This window comes from Nyctereutes procyonoides, unplaced genomic scaffold, assembly GCF_905146905.1.
Source record: "Nyctereutes procyonoides isolate TBG_1078 unplaced genomic scaffold, NYPRO_anot_genome, whole genome shotgun sequence".
Taxonomy (NCBI): Eukaryota; Metazoa; Chordata; class Mammalia; order Carnivora; family Canidae; genus Nyctereutes; species Nyctereutes procyonoides.
The window spans coordinates 1,011,314-1,033,375 of NW_026575024.1; the positions used below are offsets into that span (position 1 = coordinate 1,011,314).

General features: G+C 54.2%; 2 protein-coding genes across 4 annotated transcripts in view; one reads left to right on the top strand and one right to left on the bottom strand.

Annotated features, from left to right (window-relative positions):
• Positions 1-2,188: 2,188 nt before the first annotated feature.
• Positions 2,189-8,623, bottom strand: GID8 (GID complex subunit 8 homolog). Of its 2 annotated transcripts, XM_055305303.1 has the most exons (6): positions 8,506-8,623; positions 8,118-8,266; positions 5,771-5,900; positions 4,584-4,780; positions 3,856-4,053; positions 2,189-3,187 (listed from the first exon to the last, which is right to left on the bottom strand). In XM_055305303.1, exons 3-6 carry the CDS (start codon positions 5,886-5,888, stop codon positions 3,014-3,016), a joined length of 687 nt encoding a protein of 228 aa, XP_055161278.1. In that variant the 5' UTR covers positions 5,889-5,900; positions 8,118-8,266; positions 8,506-8,623; the 3' UTR covers positions 2,189-3,013. The 2 variants fall into 2 exon arrangements, with proteins under 2 accessions (XP_055161278.1, XP_055161283.1); XM_055305308.1 differs by lacking the exon at positions 8,506-8,623 and having other exon boundaries at positions 8,066-8,266.
• Positions 8,624-8,829: 206 nt separating this feature from the next.
• The window catches only part of DIDO1 (death inducer-obliterator 1), a 49,196-nt gene continuing 35,963 nt past the window's right edge, over positions 8,830-22,062 (top strand). Inside the window, exon 1 of one of the 2 annotated variants that reach the window (XM_055345770.1) lies at positions 8,830-8,980. The gene's annotated coding sequence lies outside the window, so the exon portion shown is untranslated. Of the gene's footprint in view, positions 8,981-14,201; positions 14,270-22,062 lie in introns of those variants that run through there. The other variant, XM_055345778.1, reaches the window with a different exon arrangement.

Sequence of the window (22,062 nt, forward strand, 5' to 3'; positions counted from 1 at the left end):
CCCAAGGACACCATGGTCTTCAACATACACTGTGCACGGTTCCTTCTGAAACCCAGAAGAGCTGGTCCCACAACTAGCCCTCCAGAGGGAAGCAGACCCCCGCCGCCTGACACACACCCTCCTCAGGACGCGTCCCAACTGCGGGGAAGAGCCACCGCCTCGTCCCCGAGGCCCCACACACGGCCTTCAGTCCCGTGCCTGGGAGACGCTCATCTCAAATACCTTTTCTAGAACCTGCGAACCTTAATGCAAATGGCAAAATATACCAGCTCTCGCTGGACTTGCAATAGTCCCTAGGCCTCGGAGAGAGCCCTCCCACAACTTCGTGGTATCAGGAACGTGGAGCACAGAATATTCTCAAATTTTATTTATTTCAAGGCACTTTCCACAAGAAAACATTAAAAGAATAAACTATGTAAACTATTACATTGCAGAAAACACAATGGCGAGATCCAAAGGAGAGAAAGAAAAATCAAATTATATTTAATGTTCATTATCTCAAAATGGCTTAATTTAGTGTGCTTGCTGAAGACACAGAGACTGCAGGGAAGCGGCAAAGCCACTCCTGCCGAAGCAGGTCCCCAGTCAGGGGCGGCGCAGGAGCGCAGAGCCGCCGACAGAAGCAAGGACAACAGGGCACAGCTGAGGGTCCCCGTGGCACCACAGCCAGCTCGCACTGGCGTCAGCACCTACTCGTGACGTCACTCATGGGCCCGACAGGTGAACCGGTGCAAGACGAGCCCCGTCTGGGCCCTGGTGGTTCAGGGGTGACTCCTGCGTACAGGACCTCCCGTCACTACCCATCTCACACCCTCTCATGTGAAGAGCAGAGCGTGTCAGGGGATCGTATATTAATTATGCACATAAAGGGCCTTATATACACTAAGAAAAACTCACTAGAAACATGCTGGTGCTTCTCAAACGTGTAGCGTCACCGACACCTCTCTGCTCGTGCTTCTCTTCCAGCTCCTGCTCTAGGCGACGATTAATTACCTAAGGGTTAAAACCCTCTGCTCCAACTTGTCACCCTCAAGCCTCAGAGGAAATGGCCCCAAAGAAAGGTCACATTTGGAGGGGACAACGGCTCCCTCCCGGGCACCGAGGAGAACCCCCACCTTCATCCTCACAAAAGCAAAAGGGCAGCAGGAGGGCAGTCAGAGGCCGGGAGGGCCCACAGAGCCTGCACCGCCCTGCCTCTGCCTCTGCCTCGGTGACCACCCAGGGCAGGCGCCTGTCCGCCGCTCCAAACCACTACGCCCGGAACACACGTGCAAGCGGAAGGCAGACACGAAGTGGGCCAACAGCTGATGCCCCAGCACTTAGCGACAATGCCCAGGCCCAGGGGCTCACGGCGGACATGGCCCCGGCCATCAGCGGCACACCACCTGACCTACGGGCGTCTCCACAGGCCTGCCTGACCTCTCTGGTCATGGAAGCACGCTCCCCGCGTCAGTGGCTCTGGGTACCTCCCTCCGCCAAGCCCCTGCTGCCAGACTCCATCCTGGGACCAGGATCTGCCCAGGGCGACTGAGCCCCAGCCACTGCGGCAGCGGGCAGCTCCCACCAGACGACGGGCCAGAGCCACCCATGGCCACACAGGCCCTGCGCCCCAGGGCACAGTCAGCACCACCTCCACATGACTCGGCCTGCGGGGTCCGTCAGGAGCTCTGTAAGGATCGCCCTACAGGACCATGCCCGGGGCACCCTGCAGTGAGTCCATGTGCACGTATTTGCCCCACGCCGAGACACCGAGTCACAAGGGCACCCGCGTCCCAGCCCCTGCCCTGGCGGCGGGATGCGGGAGGGCACAGAGCACAGATTCAGGATGCCTGTGAACTCACGAGCAGCACAGCACAAGCCAGTGACCACACACTGACCTGCTGCACTCCCGGTCAGGGCAAGCCTGCAGCCGACACACACCTGCCAGCACCGGCGCCCCTCTGCCCACGGGGGTCGGCTCCCAAGCACACACACCAGACCAACCAGACGGGGCAAGCGGCCCTCTGGCTGCAGGAACTAGCTGATGTCACCACCATCACCACCAGGATGGAAGCCCCGAAAGCAAATGGTTTGAGATGATTAAAACTTTTTAGAGGACATTTTGGTCATTCTTGAGATCAAAGAGAAACCTTTATTTTCAACAAAACTGCCTAGAAGAGAAGGTTCATTGATCCACTAGGAAAGTCGCTCACCACAACCAGCACCAAAATATATATTTAAAAAATTAAAAAACACACAGCCCCGCCCCTCACACACACATCACCCCAAAAGCCACACAACCCAGACCAAAAGGGAAAACAAATCAAACTCAATGCCCTCACACAAAAGAAGTCTTTGAATTAGGATTTACAAATTTATATAGTCTTTCCTATGAAAGAACAAAAACAAAAAACCAAGGGGTAAGAGAAAACTTCTCCACAAAGGCCTGACGAGTCTTGGGAGATCTGAGAAAACATATGTTCTGCCTACAAGCTAACAAAGCAAAATAACGATCAGTGCTTTTTGTAGGTGTGAGTGGGAGGCCTCAGTTCAACAATATCCCCTCCTAACCGAGCACTCGACGGGGGTGTGATCCTTCAGGAGCCAAACAGCAGGAGCGCCCCGCAGCCCGTCCTTGCCTTCAGAGCACGCACAGAGTCTGCACCGCACTGCCAGAGAGACAGTGCCATTCACTGCACGGTTTCCAGCACTTAAAAGGGCCACGTTTCCCTTTAAAAAAGATGCCGAGTCAAAAAAGAAAAAGAAAAAGAAAAAGAAAAAGAAAAAGAAAAAGAAAAAGAAAAAGAAAAAAAAGAAAAAGAAAAAGAAAAAGAAAAAGAAAAAGAAAAAGAAAAAGAAAAAGAAAAAGAAAAAGAAAGAAAGAAAGAAAGAAAGAAAGAAAGAAAGAAAGAGAAAGAAAGAAAGAAAGAAAAAGGGGAAAAAAGAGTTCTCTACTGCAGTAAAAATCTCTGAGTCACAGACAGCTGCTCCGAGGAGTCCGTGCTGGGGAAGCGCAGGGCCACCAGCACGGACTCTACTTGGGCTCCTCGATCACACCTTTGCTGAGGTCTGTCATTTTGGGATATTTTACTTTCTTCTGGTCCAGCTCATTCTGAGCCCAAAGGAGTAGTTTCAGTAATTTTGCCAGCTTGGGTGTTGACTCACGATTTTCATAATCTAGGACAGCTTGGTTAACTTCACTCCACACCTAGAAAATAAACACATCCAATAAAAACCACTACATGTGCAGAGGAAGAGAGTCTCTTATCACGTGCATCTTCTACTTCAGCTGTTTTTATGTGGCAAGCTTATTTATTTAAATGAACGTGTAGCCCGTAACCAGGGGGCGCTCCAGGGGACGTTAAACACACATTTTTCATCCACAAGGAGCTCACAGTCTGGTCAGCAACGATCACATCTGGCCTGGAGAGCCGTGAAATGCCATCAGCCAGGTTTGGGGGGTGGAGGGCAGTGTGCGTGACCCAAGTCCCACCGGAACCAGCGTTGAGGGAACAGGTGTGGCAAGCCCTCCGGGGAGGTGACGAGCCATCACGGAGGCTGCAGCGCAACAGACCAGCAAGGAGAGGAACAGGGATTTGAAGTAAAAATGCTGAGAACACCTATTTCTAAGAGTCTCCAAACAAACAGAACAGGAATAAGATTAAGATACAGGAGAGAGGCCGACCAAGAGGTCTGAGAATCGTATAATCACAATGCTCCGTTCCCGGCTTCCCGCAGTGAAAGATTACATGCCAGGAAGAGTGCATGTCCCACAGCCAGAGATGGCCTCTGTCACCACAAACTCAACACACGGTGGTTCCTGAGTCCGTCTCTGGACACTCACTGATGGAAGGAGGACCCCTTCGCAGGTCTTACCTTCTGCCTCTGCATCATATGAAGCAGGTCCCCAAACGGCGACTCTTCCGGGTTGTCAAAGGCCAGCAGGGCCAGAGTGCGTTCCATCTCCGTCAGGCATTCCCTGCTCTCCTCGCCTTGCTCGGCCAGCTGGGTCTGTGCGAACTCCAGCGCTGCCTCGGTCTCACGCTGGCGGATCAGCTCTATGAGGTGCTGTTGCTGGTCACCGGCAAAGGCAGACACACTTACACACCCACGCCCAGGCACACAATGCCCGGCAGTGCAGCACTACTTTCTACTCAAAGGACAATTGCCTAGCATCCCTGAATTATCAAATTAGCATTTTAAAATAAGATTTGTTTGAAAGAAAGAGAAAGGAGAGGGAGGAAGGAAGGGAGGGAGGGAGGGCACACATAAGTGGGGAGGGGGGTAGAGGAAGAGAGAAGCGAAGAGCAGAGCCTGATCTCACAACCCTGAGATCTGAACCAAAACCGAGAGTCAGGTGCCTAACTGAGCCACCCGGGTGCCCCTAAGTTAGCATTTTTATTATTTTTTTTATTTTTTAAGTTAGCATTTTTAAAGTAAAAAACAGCTTCTGAAATATGAAAGGCACCAGCTAAATGAAACCCCTTCCCCTCATAAACTGAAACAATACTCTATTAACGCAAATTAGCCTCGTTACTTCTGAAATCACCATGTATAGCCTTATGGAGTGGCCACAAACCAGGTATCTCTCAAATGAAACTCACTTGCAGGTGGAAGTAAAGGTACCGGTTTGTGTCCAGGAGCTCTGGATGGAGACTGTTGATCAACGCAATAGCCTCCTGGATCTGGCCTTTCAGGATCATCTCCCGGATTTTGATCCGCTCGTCAAGTGTTTCTAGGTCCACACTAGGTTCAATCCCAGATTCCATTCGAAATTTCTCTGCTGCTTCCTTAAAGCCCTCTGAAAACAACAACCATCTTCAGTGCTCAGGAAGCTAGTAAGACATTAATGCAAGGGTTTTTCCTCCCCTAGAAAGCCCATCACATCAAATAATCTTCCACATGACCCTCACCTTCTTAGGGATTAGGTATTAACATCTCCGTGGCTTACTAGTTATGCTCCACACAGAAGATGAAAAGAATGTATTCCACTGCCCCCTATCCCACCCAAAAACCTCTCACCTACCCGCCAGGGGTGAGAATGAATGCCGAGAAGCCAAGTGCCATATGGGCTCCTTACAGAGGGCTGCGGTTCCAGGCCAAGAAGCTGCAGGGGGCTCCCGGCGCGTCTGGACGCACTGGCTATGCCCTCCCAGGCTGAATGGACCTGGCCACTCCTGCCTCTTTGTGGGCCCACAGTTCTCTTCAACATCCAAGCAGGGTATGTGCCCCACCCCCGCTATAGGCAGACATTCCCTTCATCAGCTTTCACAGGAAGGGGGTACCGTGAACAACGGGAAGGAGACTCATACCTGTTTGAAACAACTCCGTTTTCTGATCATGTACAGAATCACCCTTTTCCTTCCCAGTACCAAGGACGACTGTTAGTTACAGACCCCGTTTGTTTCTTTCTGTGTGTTTCTGCCCCTCCCCCTTTCTCTTTTGACTTAGGTGCGCCTTCTACAAACAGTCCAGTATAATTTACCAGACTGGCCAGATCAGTTACTCAGGACTCTCAACGTGCTTCAGAACATTCTTAGTTATACTCATTAACTGTAAAAATGTCAGGCCAAGGAACAGGCCTTGGAGCTCAGACACTGGAATCACCATCCCATTTCCAAAAGACTGTATCTTTACTATGGTACTCTATGAACTCGTTAAATCAGCATTGTGTTTTTATGATACCCAAACACAACTTAGCTTTACCAAGAACTTAGATGATAAAGTTCCAACTGTGTGTACAAAAAAGCAGTTTTGTTTGACAGGTGGCATCCTTGCTGTGAGCCATTACCTGTGACCAAGTAGTTCATGATGAGGCGGTTCATGTCTGCCCGCTGGACATGCAAGTTATTGAGTTTCTCCATCCACTCATCTTTCGTGATTTCATCGGGTTTTTCGGCATAACTCATTCTGATTTATTTCTACAGGAAAAAAAAGATGTAAAAATTAGTGAAGATCACTGGAATGAATGGTACAGCATTGGGAATACACTCAACGGCAACGCAATAGGCTTGTGCGGTGAGAGGGGGCAGCTGCACTTGTGTGCACAGCATAACCTGGACAGTTGTCAGATCACTATGTTGTACGCGAGAAAGTTAACACAGAGTCTCAGCTATACTGCTAAAAAAAAAAAAATTTTTTTTTTTTGAAGAATTCTATGCCGACTATGATCATTTCAGAGATAAATACAATGACACGAAAAAAAAGATACAGTGACACGGTATGAAGTAACAGAGGGAAGATACTTTAAATCTGGAGAACAGCAGGTGCAAAGGGCCTGAAGGCCAAGCGCAGCCTAGGGACCAGAAAGAAGGCCGAGATGTTGGGAGACAGAATGTGTGCAAGGAGGAGACGAGTGCCTCCAAACTGCCAGGTCAAGAGTGTGGAGCGTCATGCCGAGTAAGGCCTTACAGGCCAAGGGAGGAGTTTAGATCAACTCTCTCCTGAGCACAGGCGGCAGCCACCAGGGACATGCACTAAGGAAGCACCAGCTCTTTCACGTACGCCCTCAAGAAGTCTGCCGCTAGACATTCAGCAGACTGCCCAACGCTAAGAAGTCTGACTCCACCGAGTGTCAATGCAGACAGTTGTTCCCCTGAACTGTGCCGCTGCTGTCTGAGCAGTTGGAACTGCAAACATATTTGGCCCTCTCTGCAGAGCTGACCCACGCTGCTCACAGCCCAGCAATTCTACGAGGCTGAGACCCTCAACCTTACCACTGAGCACATGACACGCACACACCCACTCAGAAGCACTGCTCAAAACAGCAAAAACACGGAAGCCACCCACCCAGATGTTCATTCAACAGCAGCACGGACAAACCGTGGCCCACAGAACCACAATCCCAGGCCCCAAACCCTTGGGGAAGTATGTTTCAGAATTAAAAATTTTGCAGACTGTATGAAGCCTAAATGGCACAACTTATCTACGTCACATGACATTCTCACTGCAGTCTGGGGCAGCACCCCACAATTAAATATTACCTCTCCGGGGACACGTCTGAGTACCCACACTGAGTGCAACAGAAGTTATTAAAAGCTTTCACCCGGTCAGATTTTTGCCATCAGTTATTAAAAAAAAAAAAAAAGAACTTTTAGTTTTCAGAGCTCCTTGAATTTTAGGACTGCTGAGAAAGTGCTCGGATCACGCAGCGACACGAGAGAATTTGCTAAACCAATTAAAATAGGAACACAGCCACAGGGATCTCTTACAAATCAGCCGAACGAGTGAGTTGCAGCAGGGCCCAGGGATGCCAGACGGTTTTATAAAGGACAAAAAAAAAAAAAAAAAAAAACAAACAAAACCAAAAAACGACAGCAACAAATAGGAACGTAAGAAAGCGTTTTGTTGCTTTAAGTAAAGACACGATCCTCCAGGGCGGACAGGCACGGGCCCCGGGAGTACCAGCTGGGCAGCCCTCCACTCCCACTACTTCCTATTCTTCCCCCGTAACCTGTGAGTTGCGGGGCCCACTTAATGCCACCTAAGTACACGCGAGAGTGCTCCCCTCAATTAAAAAGCTAGACGGTGGAATCGGGGTGGCAAGCGCTGAGCAGCAAAGCCAGCAAGGGGCCACCAAAGGGGCGCAGCGGCAGAGAGGTCGGACACACGGCCACACGGCGGGTGAAGGTTCTACGGACGTGTCAACGGCCCTGCTCCGGACTGAATGTAGAGAGATGAACAAGCAGGAGCGCTTGAGACTCGGCCGAAGAGGAAGGCTTGAACAGAGGAACAGGTCGGAGGAGTAGAGCAAGTTTGGGCTGACTCTGACTCCTCGCTGGGAAGGCCAGCCGGCCCCAGGATCACAGGTCCTCAGCTCAGCGCTGGAAACAGTGATTAGGGAGACAGCGGCCGCACAGGGGCGTGAAGGCCAGGATGCCAGGATGCCGCACCGATGGCCCAGGGCGCGCGTGCGGAGGGACGCGCGGGCCGGGGGCGAGGCCAGGAGAGGCGGCCCCGGGGGTGCCGGGACGGTGCCGCACGGGGCGCAGAGGGCACACGCGGGACGCCGTGCCCCGGGGCTCCAGGCCAGCACACGCGTTGCTCAGACCACGGTCCTGGTCCTGGATGGTCCACGGGAACTAACCGAGGACGCACAGGCAGCCGGCCCCGCGCGGCACGGCGGCGCCCGTCCTCACCGGCTCGGCTCCGGGCCCGCTCGGCTGGTGGTCATAAACGCCGTCGTCCCCGCGGGGCACAGGCGCGGCGGCTCCTCGCGGCTCCTCGCGGCTCCTCGCCCCCCGGCCGGCCGCTCTGCGCGTCGGAGCCTTCGCGGGAAGCGCTGTCCCTTTAGGAATATAAACGCCCGGTTACAGCGCCCGGCGCCGCGGGGCCCCCCGACCCGGAGGCAGTTGGACGTGCGCGCCCAGGAGGCCCCGCCGCCCCGCCCCGCCCCCCCGGGCCGCGTCCCGCGCGCCTCCGGGCTCCTCCCGGGCTCCTCCCGGGCTCCTCCCCGCCCCACCCCGGCCCGCCGCGCTCCCCGGGGAAGCTCGGCCCGGCCGCCCGGGGCCGCCGCGGCCATCTTACCTGGCGGAGCCCGCCTCCCGCGCTGCGCGGTCTCCACGGCCGCTCGCGGGGCCGGGCCGAGCCGGGAGGGCGGCGGGGCGCGGGGGACGCGCGGCGGAGGCGGGAGCCGCGGCGGCGGCGGGGGCGGGGGCGGGGGCGGGGAGCGGGAGGGCAGACGCACCGGCGGCCGCCCCTTCAGGCACCTCCCGCGAGACCGCGCGAGCGCAGGCCCCGAGCCCGCAGCCAATCAGGGGCCCCCGCGGGGGGGCGGGGCGCGGCGGCCGCCCGGAAGCGCGGGACTCGGGCTTCCGTCCTTGCGCAGAACGGCGCTCGCGGCGCCCTCGCTCTACGGGTTGGCGCGAGAGTCAAAAGGCGTCGGCCGACCCCGGGCAAGATGGCCGCCGTCGAGGTGTCGTTGTGGGGGAACTTCGCGCCGCGATGGCGACATCTAGGCTGAGCCGGAGGCGAAGGTCCCCGCTTCCTCTCCGTGGCTTGTGTGAGCTCGCAGGGCAGGGGCTGCGGGCGAGGGGGAGGGCGGGCGCCGGTGCTGCGCGCCGCCCCGAGGGCCCCCCCCCGCCGAGCGCCCGCCGAGCGCCCGCCGAGCGCGGGCCTGGGAGGGGGCGGCCGAGCGCGCCCCGGGGAGCCCTGCGCGGCGAGGGCCGAGGCGGGCTGCGGGGCGCCGGCGGGGCGGGGAGCGCGCTGCCGCCCGCCGGCTCATGAGTCGACAGAAACGGGCCTGCCCTCGGGGAGCGCGGGGCGCGGGGTCCGCCGGGTCGGGCCGGGGTGCGGGCGCGCGCGAGGCGGCGGGGCCGGGGCCGGGGCGCGGGGGGCGGGGCCGGGGTCGGGCGCCGCGGGCCGCGGGCCGCGGGCCGCGGGGTGGGGGGAGCGGGCGGCCGGGGTCGGGGTGGGCCCGGGCGGCGCTGCCCGCGGTTCCCGACTCAGAGACGCCCGGGCAGTGCGGGCCCGTGACGCCAGCCTGTGCGACGCCCTGACCCGTGCCCGCTCCGGATGCCAACCTCGCCGCGTGCGCAGGGGCGCGGATTTTTGAAATTCTTTCCAAAGGGACGCGAGCGAAAGCTTGAGCGCGGTGCCCCGAGGAGGTGGGCCTTGCCGCCCGGGGACGGCCCCCAGGCTCCCGCGCGCCCGGCCGGTGCCCCCCCCTCCCCCCGTGCCCTGCTCCTCACACCCTCCGGGCACTCCCTGATGGCCCGTGCCCAGTGGGCGCAGCCGGGAGGGCTCCCGCCCCCGCCCCGGCCTCTGCTGCAGCCGCCCTACCTCGTCTGCAGGTGCTCGCAGGTGCTCGAGTGGCGTCTCGGGCAGAGCACTTGCAGGCCAACTGCTGCAGATGGGGAGGCCCTCCCGAGACCAAGCTGAGCGCACCGCCCCCCGTAGGCCCAGCTCGCACTCTGACTCTCCCCTCGTAGCTCTGAGCCCACCAGTTTCTGCCACTGATGGCTGATAACGTTGCAATTTGCCACACACACCTGGGCTGCACCAGAGCCGAGACGTCAGTACCTCGTAGGAGTTCCGTAGGTACCTGTCGAGAACGGGAAGGAGGAAATGAGTGAAGGAGGATAAGCACCTTAATCGAAAGCAGCTTCAGCAACAGTGGACGCAGGGAGACTTCGCTGAGGGGGGAAGGTTTGCAGTCTGGCGGTTGAGCCCCTGCGGTGAATGGCACTCAGAAGTGCAGCCTGGTTGATGAGGCTCCCGGTGGTGGCGGGCCGAGCCGACGAGTGGGCTAGAAGGGGGCCTGGGGCTGGGGAGCCCAGGGTCAGTCTTGCTGGGTTGGAGGTGCCTGGGGCACAAGGCTAAAGTTGAAAGGAGCAGCCGGGGCTGGACGTGAAGGTTTTACGGTGACACCCTGTGGCAGTTGACAAACATACTTAAGAGAAAGACTGTAGAGAGGAGGAGCAGATAAGTCTAGAATCCAGAAGGACGGCACCAGATGGCCATTATGCAGAGAAGAGGTTGTCTATTAAGTCAGCAGAGAGGCTTGACAGGGACCAGGGGGTTTAGCAGATTCTGCAGAAGCCACAGGGTGGGGAGTTCTAGAAGATGAGCGGTGTCCAGTGCGGCAGGCCCGTCCTGCAGGCATACTTGACAGGCGTTGGGGACAGGGCAAGGAGCACAGTGACACGGGAATGGAAAATGCTAGACGCCAGTGAGTGGAGAGGTGAATAGGGTGAGGGGAGCAGTTTCACACTGGCAGAAGCCTCTGAGGTGGAGAGCAAGCAGCAGGTGAAGTTGATCCCATTAAACCCTGAAGCAACAAGATTTGGTGGCTGAGGGGGAAGGAGAATCTCCAGGCTTGTGGCTGGTGCGTGTGGACTAGGGACACCAGGGAAGGGTCTGGTTGGAGGAGAGAGGTTCAGGAGTCGTGAGCCCATTTTGCACCCGTGGAGATGTTAGGGGAACAGGTCTGGGCAGGGGTGAAGCAGAGCACAGCCAGGAGTGCATGAGCTCCCCTGTGGACAGTAGGTGCGCCCATGGAAGGGAGATCAGGCCAGCCTGCGCCAGCATAAGACCCCTCGTGCTGCTAGGTGTCTGGGGGTGTGGGGGAGCACCGAGGATGTGGGCCACTTTGGTCACAGCCTGGGGCATTGGCCCAGTTGATAGGAAAGAGGTGGGTCTGTGGAAGGGGAGCAGCCAGGTGGCCAGAACCTCCACTATCCTCCAAGCCCAGGTGGAGACTTCCCTTGTGATAGGTTAGCGGTTCTTTACAGACGAGTGTTAAACACTTACTAGTCTTACGAGAGCATTAAAAGTGTTTTTGAAAAGGGAGGAGTATCTGAAGAATAAAATACACAGTGCTGCCTTTACTCAAATCCTGGATTGCTCAATAACCAGGCTGTGGGCTGTGTGTTATAGAATGACAGCATTTCCGCGGATGTTTTTATCTTATTTGCAAAACCCAAAAGCATGAAATCAAGCCCCTACACACTGAAGACCCTGCTTTGAAAGAGATTTGGTGAAAACAAACTAATTCTCAAGGATAATATGTAAACTGACCAGTTGCTGCTCAGAGTCATCGGAACATGAGGCAGTCAGCACCAAGAGGTCAACTTCCGTTGCATTAGCCTTTTACGGTGTGTTCAGTTTCTTGGTGAAAGTGTTGAAAGAGTAAGGAAGAATTTTATGATTGTTCAGCTCTGCTGCACCCATTCAGGTGCTGGGTGTCTTAGCTGAATTCTGAGACCCAGTGAAGCATATTTATGAGGTTTTTGCGGTGGCCCCTTCCCCTCCCTCCTCGCCTGATTGTATTTTCTCTTTCGGGACTGTACTAGCAAATCAGAGAGCACTGATTCTGGGTTTCTTTACATGAGTATTTTACCTATGAGTACATATTTCCTGATCCTTTGAACTGTGTGCAACAAGGTGCTTCCTGAAACAAGTGGGGTGCTGGGGACCACACAGTCCTGCCACTGCGTACCAGCAGACACAGGCAGCACGCCTGAGCGACCGACTTAATTTGCCCCATCAAGGTGCTGTTTGTATACCATTTCACACAGAATTTGACTATACCCTTCACACCTGGCTGGTGAAGAAGTCGATATACACGTACTGGCTTTTTTTTTTTTTTTAATTAAAGTGAAAGTATGTAGTTAGCACACATGTATATGCACAAACACATATCTGCACAGTTACCTGCGAAGTTATATCTGTATAAGCTTTGAGGATTCCCTTGCCCCTCCCCCCAATCCCAGCCATGTGATCATGATCAGGTGTCTGGGTGATAGAAGTGGTGAATGAAGAGATTTTTCCAATTGATATCCACATTTTCTTTCTTTTTTTTTTTAAACACTTGTAAGATTTTTGTGTTTCTTTACTTTAAAATTCTCTTATGTTCTTGAAATGCTTACTTTCTATTGGAACGGGTCCAGCAGGAAGGAGAGGAACTTTCGTATGTCTGTCAGACTCCTAAGATTTTTCATTTCTCTGTACATCCATAAAAGGCAACGTCCTTGGTCTCCCACCTCTGTAGACAGATTGGGAAGATGTTATTTCTCATTGAATCTCTACATTTTAGCAATGGTTGATTTGATTTGGAACTCAGAAATAGTTGTGGTATTGGAAGGGTAATTTATGTGTATTGATGTGGTCAAGATTCGGAATAAAACTTTCTGGGTGTCCTTTTGAAATCTCGGATGGCTTAAGTCTCTGTTACTCCTGTTGGGATTTCTTTCAAATGCTCCTGCTCACCTTCACCAGTGCGGTTTTGTGAGCCGGCAAGAGGAGGAATTAATGTATACAGTATTTCTGTTCTGTGCAAATCCAGAAAGCTACCTTTAGACCTGAGTTCTTGCAATCTTTCACTTTTTAAGTATTTTCATTTTGGAAATAAATCTCTTCAATGATAGCCTGTAGCCCTTGTAGGCAGAGCTGTGCTCCTGAGCGCACCACCCACCCACCCCCCCCCAGGCCAGAAACTTGCTGGTGGTGATGACCACCCACCCTCTCGCACCTCAGGGAAGTCCCCTTCCCCGCTGTTACATGGAGGGTGATGGATGATTCGCCTAGGGCCCACATAGGTACAACTGATTTCCTCTGAAACTGTTTTTCTGTCAATCTCTAACAGGCACTGCGTTTTCTGGCCTTTTTTTTATTGGGTGGATTCCTTTAGAGACTTCGGAGATGAAAGCAGTCAGAAAGGAAATCCAGTTCTCATGCCCCACACTGATTAAAACACTGATTTCTCCTTAAGTCAGCTTTATTTTTCACCGAACTCCAGTGCAACACCTCAGAGTAACAGGCACCACTGGGCAAGGTGGGGGTAGTGAGTCTCGTACATGAACACGACCCCGTGCACTCCTGTGAAGGCAGCAGAGCCAGGGCCTTGTCACAGCAGAGAACATAAAATACTCGCACTTCTGTCTGAGGATCTCTGGAGAGGGTAGAGGCAGGGCAGGGCACTTCTCCATCCGTGCCCAGTCTCGTAGACAGTTATTTGTACGTCGATTTAGAGATTGTCCCAAGTCCCTGTCCGCTGCTTTTCATCCCTGCAGCCGCCGGACACGGCTGGGTGCAGAGACGTTGCCTTGCCGCTGGTTACCCCGTTCGGCTCCTGATGGAGGAGGCTCCTAGGATCTGCCCCTCCCGCAGCACACGGGCCCCAGTGTGCAGACAGGGGCCCCGGGTCACTGCTGGCTCCAGCAGCTTTCCTCTCGCACCTGCTGCCCCTGTGCGGCCTCGGCCCTCCCCTCTCCCCGCATCTGGGCCTGGGAGAGCGGCGAGCCCACCCCTCCGCGGGGTCGCAGCGGCGGAGGCCCGCGCGGGGCCCTCTCGGGAGGACCAGCATCCGCGGGATTGCGGCGCCTGCAGGTGTCCTCCGAGCAGCACGCCGGCCGCGGGCCCCTGGCTCTGCTGCACACCCGGCCGCGTTCTGCCGCTTGACAAGGGCCACGGGGTTCCCGGGCCTGCGCTCAGGCCCCGGCGTGGCGCCCGGCGCTGGGAGCAGGTGTGCGGCCCTCCGCAGCCTGCCTGGGCTGTGGGTGCTGGGCCCGAGCGCACAGCGTCCGGGCGGCGCCGGCTCCTCGGCCCCCGCGGGCGCAGGCCCAGGGCGCAGGCGCGGACGGAGGGCGCAGGCCCAGGGCGCGGGCGCGGACGGAGGGCGCAGGCGCAGGCGCAGGGCGCGGGGCCTCCTCCCTCCGCGCGGGGGCGCTGCTCGGGGCGCGGCCCGCCGCTCTAGCCCCGCGTCTCGGTGGCCGCGCCGACCCCGCCCTCCCGCCCATTCCGCGGAGCCCGGAGGAAATGGCTGCGGGACCCCGGAGGCCTGCGACCCGCGGTGAGTGGCGCCCGGCCGCCGGGAGGGGGGGCGGGCTCCGCGGGGCGCACGCGGGGGCGGGGGCGGCGGGGCGGGGCGCGGGCCCGGTCGGCCGAGAGCTGGGCGTCCGCGCAGGTGCTCGCCGCGCTCCCGCCGAGGAGAGAAGATGGCGGCGGCCGCGGGGCTGGCGGGAGCGCGGGCGGAGCGGGGCCGCGGGGTCACCGCGGGGGTCACCTCGGGGCGGCCGCCGGGGCGCCGGGTCCGCCCGAGGCGGTGAGCTCGGGGCCTGGCCGCGGGGCGATGGCACCGGGAGCGGCGCGCGCTGCGGTGACCCCGCGGGGCCCGAGCGGCCGGAGCGCGGTCTCCCGACGTCCCGGCGCCGAGTGGCGGTGCTGGAGACTGTGGTGGCGCGGAGCTGGCAGGGGCGGGCCGGCCAGCCGCGCGGGGTCCTGCGGGGGCGCTGCAGCCGCTGCTCAGGAAGCCTGCAGGGAGGGCTTTGGGGGAAACCCCGGGAAACGCGGGCTTTGAGTATTTCGTCGTTCTGACGTGCGCTGGCCGCACCTGGGTCCCGCCGGGTCACCCCGACAGCAGGAGGGTCCGCTTGGGCTTCCGAGGGAGACGCGCGGTGCCCCTCGTGCCCTCGGGGCCTCCTTGCCCGTTGCCCGGGACCCTCCCTCCGCCGGTCTCGGTCCGCGGCCCGCCCCGGTTCTTCCTTGTGCTCCAGGTCCTGGAGGGCCCGGTGGGCGCAGCCGCCTCACCCCTGAGGACGAGCGGCCAGGCGCCTCGGTGCAGGGCCCACTGCGAGCGACCGGTGCAGGTGCCAGTGCAGACCCGACCTCTCACGTCCGCCCGCGGGTGCGACGGCACTCAGGCGGCCCGGGGACCTGCAGGTCTGCTGTGCCTCTGCGCTGTGCCTGTGGGACCGGAGCTGCTCAGGGCCAGGCTGGTTTTTTGGGGTTTTTTTTTTTTTTTTTGCTTTGGATCCGGCACCGCAATAAATGAGCTCACAGGTGGGGCCATGGGTCACAACAGCATGTGAGCAAAGTTGAAGATTCTGTTTAATTCATCCCTTGGCCGCAGATACAAGTATCCGGTATCGTGCGCGCACTGAAGGAATGAGATCTGAGCCTGAGGTACTCGGGCTTTTTGTGCTGGTTGTGACCTCCAGGAAACTGAAGCATAGGCAGGGAACTTGCCCAGGAGCTCAGAGCTCATTTCTAAGTGGGCTGCCTGGCCCACCCCAGACACACGTCCCACAGCTTCTCCAGAGCCACACGGGCTCTGCTGAAACACGCCTCCGAGAAAGGTGCTTTAGCCATGCATCTTAAGGAATTAAGATCTGTGACCTTCAGAATGACTCCTCCGTTTATCCTGCAGACATTTATTGCCTCCTGTGTGCTGACCACCCTGGCTGTGACAGCAATCTGGAAGGCCTTCCTGGTCCCAGAGACACGTGGGGTGGGGACTTGTGGGGACATCCCAGCTCCCTCACCTGGGATTGGTGTGGATGCGTGTACGTCTCTAGGACTACTCCACAGTATTTCTGTTTTAAATACAGCAAAGGTATCTCAGAAGTGTCCCCTGGGAAGACCTGCCCCAGGCTCTGTTGTGAAACTTCCTGCCAAATGCATGTTCTAGGCACCCTGGTTTCTAGCATGACTGTTTTCTTGCACACCTTTAACAACAAATTTAGGAATGACGTAGATCTTCTCGTTTTCCACCAAGAGCTGTCCCTTGTTAGCATTTGATTAAATTCAGGTTGTTCCAAGCAAAGTAGGTTCTGTACTGATAGGGAGAAAGGGCACCAAAAAACATGTAATTGGCTGCTCCCTCCTGCTCCTTCCTGTCCGCTGGTACCCACAGTTACTGATTTCTGTCAAACAATGAAGCTCATAGCTGTGTGCGTGTGTGAGCATCACAGTGGCTTGTTGAGGAAATGTGTCCTGGGGCTTGGAGGTGGTCCCACTCAGTGCCTCAGGTGGGCCTTGCTGTGGGTGAGCGGTTGGAGTGGGGACTTGGGCTCCCATTTTCAGTTGGCAGAGTGGCATTTTCAGGTCCTGCTGTTGACGCTGTAAGTCCTCCTCCCATCAGGTGTCTAACTCACAAGGAGTCCATTCCAGAGCAGCTCAGAGACTGGTTTATTTTCTGGTTTGGTATATGTTTGCAAGTGTTCCGGGTTCTGGTCGTTGTAAGTTCTGTTGACGTGATAGATTTTACCTTTACACACTTGTCTAGTGATACTGGGGGATTTCCATTTAGCTTGTGAGTGGAAATGGAAATGGCTTAAGAGAGCAAAGATTGGATGTGTTTACAGGTTAGGCCAGATGACTGTTGTCCTTGGGTCCCTACAGTGGGACAGTGTCTCTCCTAGAGGCCTGATTACTGTGCCTGGCAGACTCAGGAAGTGCGTTAAGTAAGAAGGCTTTTTTCCTAAATGGAGTTTCTCCCTTGTGTTTCTTTCTTAGGCAGTGGGGTTTCTTAACAGTGGATGTTTAACATTCCTCTCTTTCTGGTTAGTATCGAATGATGAGTGCTAATCCCATTACAAAGGCTCTGTGGTTTACAGTTGATAGAAGAGGGATCAAAACATGGTCTGACTTGAGCTCGCTTGGTCTAGGTGCTCACACTACTGGAAAAGAGTTTCACTTGCTCAGACCTCATTATTTGAGGAGTAATTTTTAGAGTAAGTTGTTATGTGAAATTGGAGAGGTAATTGTATTTCAATAAAAATTTTTGTAGTCATGGCTATAAAATATGCTTAATCGGTAGGTTATCTGGTGTGCTATTTGTAAAGCAGATGTATCTCTCTGGGTATCAAACTCAGATGCTGTGGTTTTGTTTTTCATATGCTGGTATACAGAGTTTTAAATGGTATTTAATACACTTCTATAAGAAAGTCTGTGAGGTTTTTCTCCCCAGTGTGGAGATAGCTTTATTCTATGTTAGGTTACAAACATGTATACAGAAAACTGAAACGATATGAGAAAAACAAAGCAGACACTCCAGAAATGGTCCCATTCAGAAGCTCACGTCACAGCTCCGCCCCTGTTCGTGAACATGGGTGTGTGTGTGTGTGTGGCAGGACGTATTTAGGGAGTGTGGTCCCTGTGCAGGGCTGACTTGTGACCTGTGCTCTTCACTCATGTGTAGGACTACTTCCGTGGCAGTGGCTCTGTGGTTCATCCTTTAATTGCAGTCTTAAAGAATTCCATTTTGTGGATATCCTTAATTCCCCCTCTACCTCCTCAAACCAGTGTCTGGATGATGGACATTGGTTTGTGTCCCTTTGTTTTTGTTTTTTAAAGTGTGGCTGGGAGCACCCTTACAAATGCACCTGCTCTGGCCCCGTGCCAAGTGCATAAGGGGATCTTGGTAAAGATTTGCCAAATATTACTCTCTTAAGAAGGCCTGTTTCCCCAAATGCACACCAACACGGACATTGTCATTTTAACAGATGACATCGATCGCTTACTGCATGCCTGCCGTGTGTGAGCGCTGACACTTGACACGGTGTAGTCTCACATAGCCTTTTAGGAAGCTGGGAGCTCACAGTTGTCCACAGCCTGCGAAGAAGCACACTTGTTCAGCCTGTCTGCCTGTTAGGTTTGCAGCTGGGGTTGAAGCCAGGAACATCCTAATGGAAAGCCTGTGTTCTCGTCATCAACTGCTGTGCTGCCCCTTGAGCCTCCCAACCTCAATCTGCTTAGCCAAACTACCCCACTTATACCTGGGGGCGAGGGGCACTGGGGGCTGCCGTGGGCAGGACTGGGACTCCCAGCCAGATGCCCCAGCACCCCGTGGAGACAACAGGGCTATTGGACGCTAGTTGTGGACTCTGGGTTTGTCAGATTGTGGTTTATACAGTCTTTCCACAGCATGGGGGTTCTTAGTAGTAAGAGAGCCTTCCTCCGCCCTCCTCACATGTGCAGGCTTCACTGTCAGGTTCTGTGCATGGATCTGTAAAACTGGGTACAGAAAGTCCTCTTATTTTGTAACTTTAAGCTTAGACCTTGTTCCATTACCCTCCAAAACAAAACGAGACATTGGCCTCTGCCAATGGGAAGACTCCCGAGTAAAATTCAATGACTTCTTGACTTTAGGTCCCCAGTCATGATTCTTGTCTCGTGGCCAGCCTGTGACTTGTGGTCCTGACAGCACCACTCATGAAGCAGGTGCTTGGGAGACAGGGCCTCTCTATCTTCTCCAGACCACGTTGTCTTTGAGTTCAGGTGGTAGTCACTGTGTGAGCCTACCGTTTCGTAATTGGAAATAAGCATCTTCTCTGTAGTTGCTTGAAACTGTGGTTGAGGAAGGGCAGGGGCAAGGTGTGGAGGAGTCTGGCACTACAGCAGCGCTGCCGCTGCTCGATCTTCCGGGTGGGGGGGGGGGGCGGGGGAGCAGCACTGCTTTTGCCCTATCCTGTAAAGTTACCTGGGCACTCAAGAGCCTCTTGGTCACCTGCGGTTACTGGGAGCATTGCAGAGCTTTGGTTGATGTCATTCTGTCTTCTTGTTTACGGTGCTTGGCATGAAAGTGGAGGTATCTCAACTTATTTGTTTATTTTTAAGTAATAAAACCATGCATGTTAACATGAATAACGTGGTGTAGAAACTATCTTCTAAGACAAAAACAGTGATAGAGGTAGCATTGTTTTATTATTATTTTTAGTAAATCTCTTTGACTTCTGGCTTAACTGACAACATCTGAATTCTCACATCTGCACGCAGACTATGGTAACATTGCTGTCACTTAGCTTCTGGAAAGCTCTACAGTGTACTACTATGAGTGGCCAGTGAGAGAGGCATACGCTGTCTTTTGTGTTTGTGCAGATAATTTGACTTGGGGACCTCCTGAAAGGCCTTGAAAGGCCTGTGGGCCATACATTGAGAACGTCTACTCTAATTATGATTAGAAATGCCTCTGCTGTTAAGAAATGAAAACTTTACAAGATAGGTGACTCTGTAAACTTTAATACCTGGGGTAATGGGTTACTCTTAGGAGGATAGACAGTGTCTCTGGGTTTTTTCTATTGGCTCAACCATGTGTTTGCTTTTTGCAAAGACTTGGTGTTCCAGTGCACACCTCTCCCTCCAAGTAGACCACCTGAAAGGAAGCGAGAGGCCCATTGCGTGGCCAGGGTGCTGGCTGGGTGGGAGGACCCTACGACCTCTTTTGGCTTTAGGCCATATGGGCCTTACTACAGTCTTAGTAAGTGGCCCTTTGCATGGATTGTAGGATGCCCTTTCATTGTGCATGGATTTTCACTAGATCCTTAATTCCTGTTGCAGTAAAAATGGGGGTGAAAGTGGCCTATATTGGCTATGGAATGATCCAGTCTTGTGTTGTGAACCCGGGAAACCACAACAGGGTGCTGGGTCCTGAAGTGATGCCCCCTCTTGGTGCCAGAAGGGAGTGCCAGCCAGCCACCCACATACACAATTGGGACCCAAACAGACCACTGTGGATATAAAAGCAATAGGGTGGCCAGTTGGGCAGGGAGGTCCTCCCTGGAAGGTCCAGGGTTCTTAATAGCTACAGGACCTAGAAACCCACCTCGAGGGGAAACAGCCCCCAAAGTGCTTAGCAGGGATGACTGGCACTTAAATGTCACACTGTCCTGGGAAGTGACTTATGCTGCCCTCTGTAAACATACATAGACCTCTCCCTCTTCCCCTCTCTTTCTGTTGGGGAAGGAGGGGAGGAGACTCCCATCTGGGAACCCATTTCAGGGTCATTCTTGGGCTTTTAGGAGTAGCCAAGCTTGCCCCATGTGGCAGATTCTTTTAATGAGTGCAAGACCCTGTACAAATCAAAGGATCGCGGAGAGCCAGACGGTGGCCTTATCTTGGGAGTACCAGGCCCCTACGATGTAGGATTCCTACAGTCCCTTGCAGTGTTTGAGACTGTGTTTTTGTTCAGAAATACGAAGGGAGCAGTTTGCTTGGGCTGCTTTAACAAAAGATCACAGACTGAGGGGCTGATTTCTTTCTTCCAGCTCTGGAGGCGCACGATCAGGGTGCTGGTATGGTCAGGCCCTGGTGAGGTGTCTTCAGGGTGGCAGGGGGCAGGGCAGCTCTCTGGGGGCTCTTTTTTTTTAATGGCATAAATTCCATTCATGGGGGCTCCAACTTTATGACCTGAGCACCTCCCAAAGGCCCCATCTCCTAGTAATGTCACCGTGGGACTAGGTTTCAACGTGAATTTTGGGAGCTGGGGGCACAAAATGCAGACCATGGCCGAAGCCCCTCCACAGCATGAAACAGAACAGTGAAAGCCTCATTTCCTTCTCCATCACTTTGGTAGATGTAACGCAGCTGTTTGGGCTCTTGACGCTTATGTAGAGTTGCCCACCAAGGTCATGCCTGTGTTCTTGCAACAGAAACTGAGTAGAGAGAAATCAGTGCCCCTTGCTCACCCGTGCTGGGCTGGAGGCCCAGCTTGACACCAGGGCCTGGCTGGGGCATCAGTCCCCAAGTGGCTTTCAAGTAGCAGCTTATGCTTTTTGTCTCCATATACATGTAAAAGCAGAGCTTCCAATTTTCTTAAAATTTAAGAAATTTTAAACAGGGTTGTTTTTAGATTTTCTCTTGATCTCTTGAGAAACTTAACTGTGTTGGGGACACCTTCACTTGGTCAGAAGAATTTTAATAATAACAGTGCTTTTTGGTAGCAGCAAAACTTTGAATTAATCAAGTCAGGTTCTGTGTAGATGTTCAAATAAACAAAAATTGGATTTCTTAGTTTACTTCGTGGGCCCAAACCTCTCTCCTGCCCATAGCCAGAGCACAGGGTGAGGGGGTGTTTGCTGCTGCAGACCTTTGGGGTCCGTGAGGAGAGGCAGAGTTGCTCTCGAAGCCACCATCTCCATGCTGGCGGTGGCCGCTGCTAACAGTTGGACAGCTTGGGTGCTTTGGGGGCTGCTGCGTCGTCTGTAACTGCGGGCTGTTGGGGTGGTTCTAGTAATGACTGGATTGCAGAAGAGTCTTCAGTTAGGGGAAAATTTTCTTTTTTAGTCGTTTGAAGAATTTCCCATCCTCTCAACCTTTTATCCATAAGGAAGTATTAGTTGTGAGGCACAGGGTCACAACTGTGCCTAAGTACAAAATGAAAACTTTGGTTTGTCTGAATTTCATCAGAAATAATGAGTCTGGGATCCCTGGGTGGCGCAGCGGTTTGGCGCCTGCCTTTGGCCCAGGGCGCGATCCTGGAGACCCCAGATCGAATCCCACATCGGGCTCCCGGTGCATGGAGCCTGCTTCTCCCTCTGCCTGTGTCTCTGCCTGTCTCTCTCTCTCTGTGACTATCATAAATAAATAAAAATTAAAAAAAAAAGTTTTAAAAAAAAAAGAAATAATGAGGCTTTGTTGTAACGTGTAATTTCTGGTGGCAGATTAAAATTTTTCTTTTTGGAAATGGCGGGAGGGGTAATGAGGTTTGGAAAAACAGTGTTTGGCTCCCTGCTGGGGGCCCTAGCTGTGTTCTAATTGTCTTGCTGTGGAAATAGGAGCTTCATGTGGTCACGCAGCCTAGCATCTTAGAGAAGTTGCTCTGAAGTTTATAGAGAAGCAGAGGTCTTTCAGCGGGTACCTTGCCATCACTCCCGTGTGCATGTGTCTCTTTCAGCGGGTACCTTGCCATCACTCCCGTGTGCATGTGTCCTGGAAGCTGCACCCTCAGATTTACAACGGTCTACAGTCCTGCATCACTGATATGGACTGCTGGTTTTGAGTTTTGATTTTTAAGTAATGTATTACATTTTAGGAGGGTATTTTGGGTTCTGTTTTTAAGAAACCGCATCTGGCAGCTTAACATTT

What these genes read in the sequence shown, in the direction of transcription:
- GID8 (XM_055305303.1), bottom strand. Translation starts at nt 5,888, where the DNA reads ATGAGTTATGCCGAAAAACCCGATGAAATCACGAAAGATGAGTGGATG. An exon ending in CATGAACTACTTGGTCACAG is followed by an intron (nt 4,781 to 5,770) that starts GTAATGGCTCAC and finishes TGTTGTTTTCAG; the next exon opens with AGGGCTTTAAGGAAGCAGCA. An exon ending in ATATGATGCAGAGGCAGAAG is followed by an intron (nt 3,188 to 3,855) that starts GTAAGACCTGCG and finishes TTTATTTTCTAG; the next exon opens with GTGTGGAGTGAAGTTAACCA.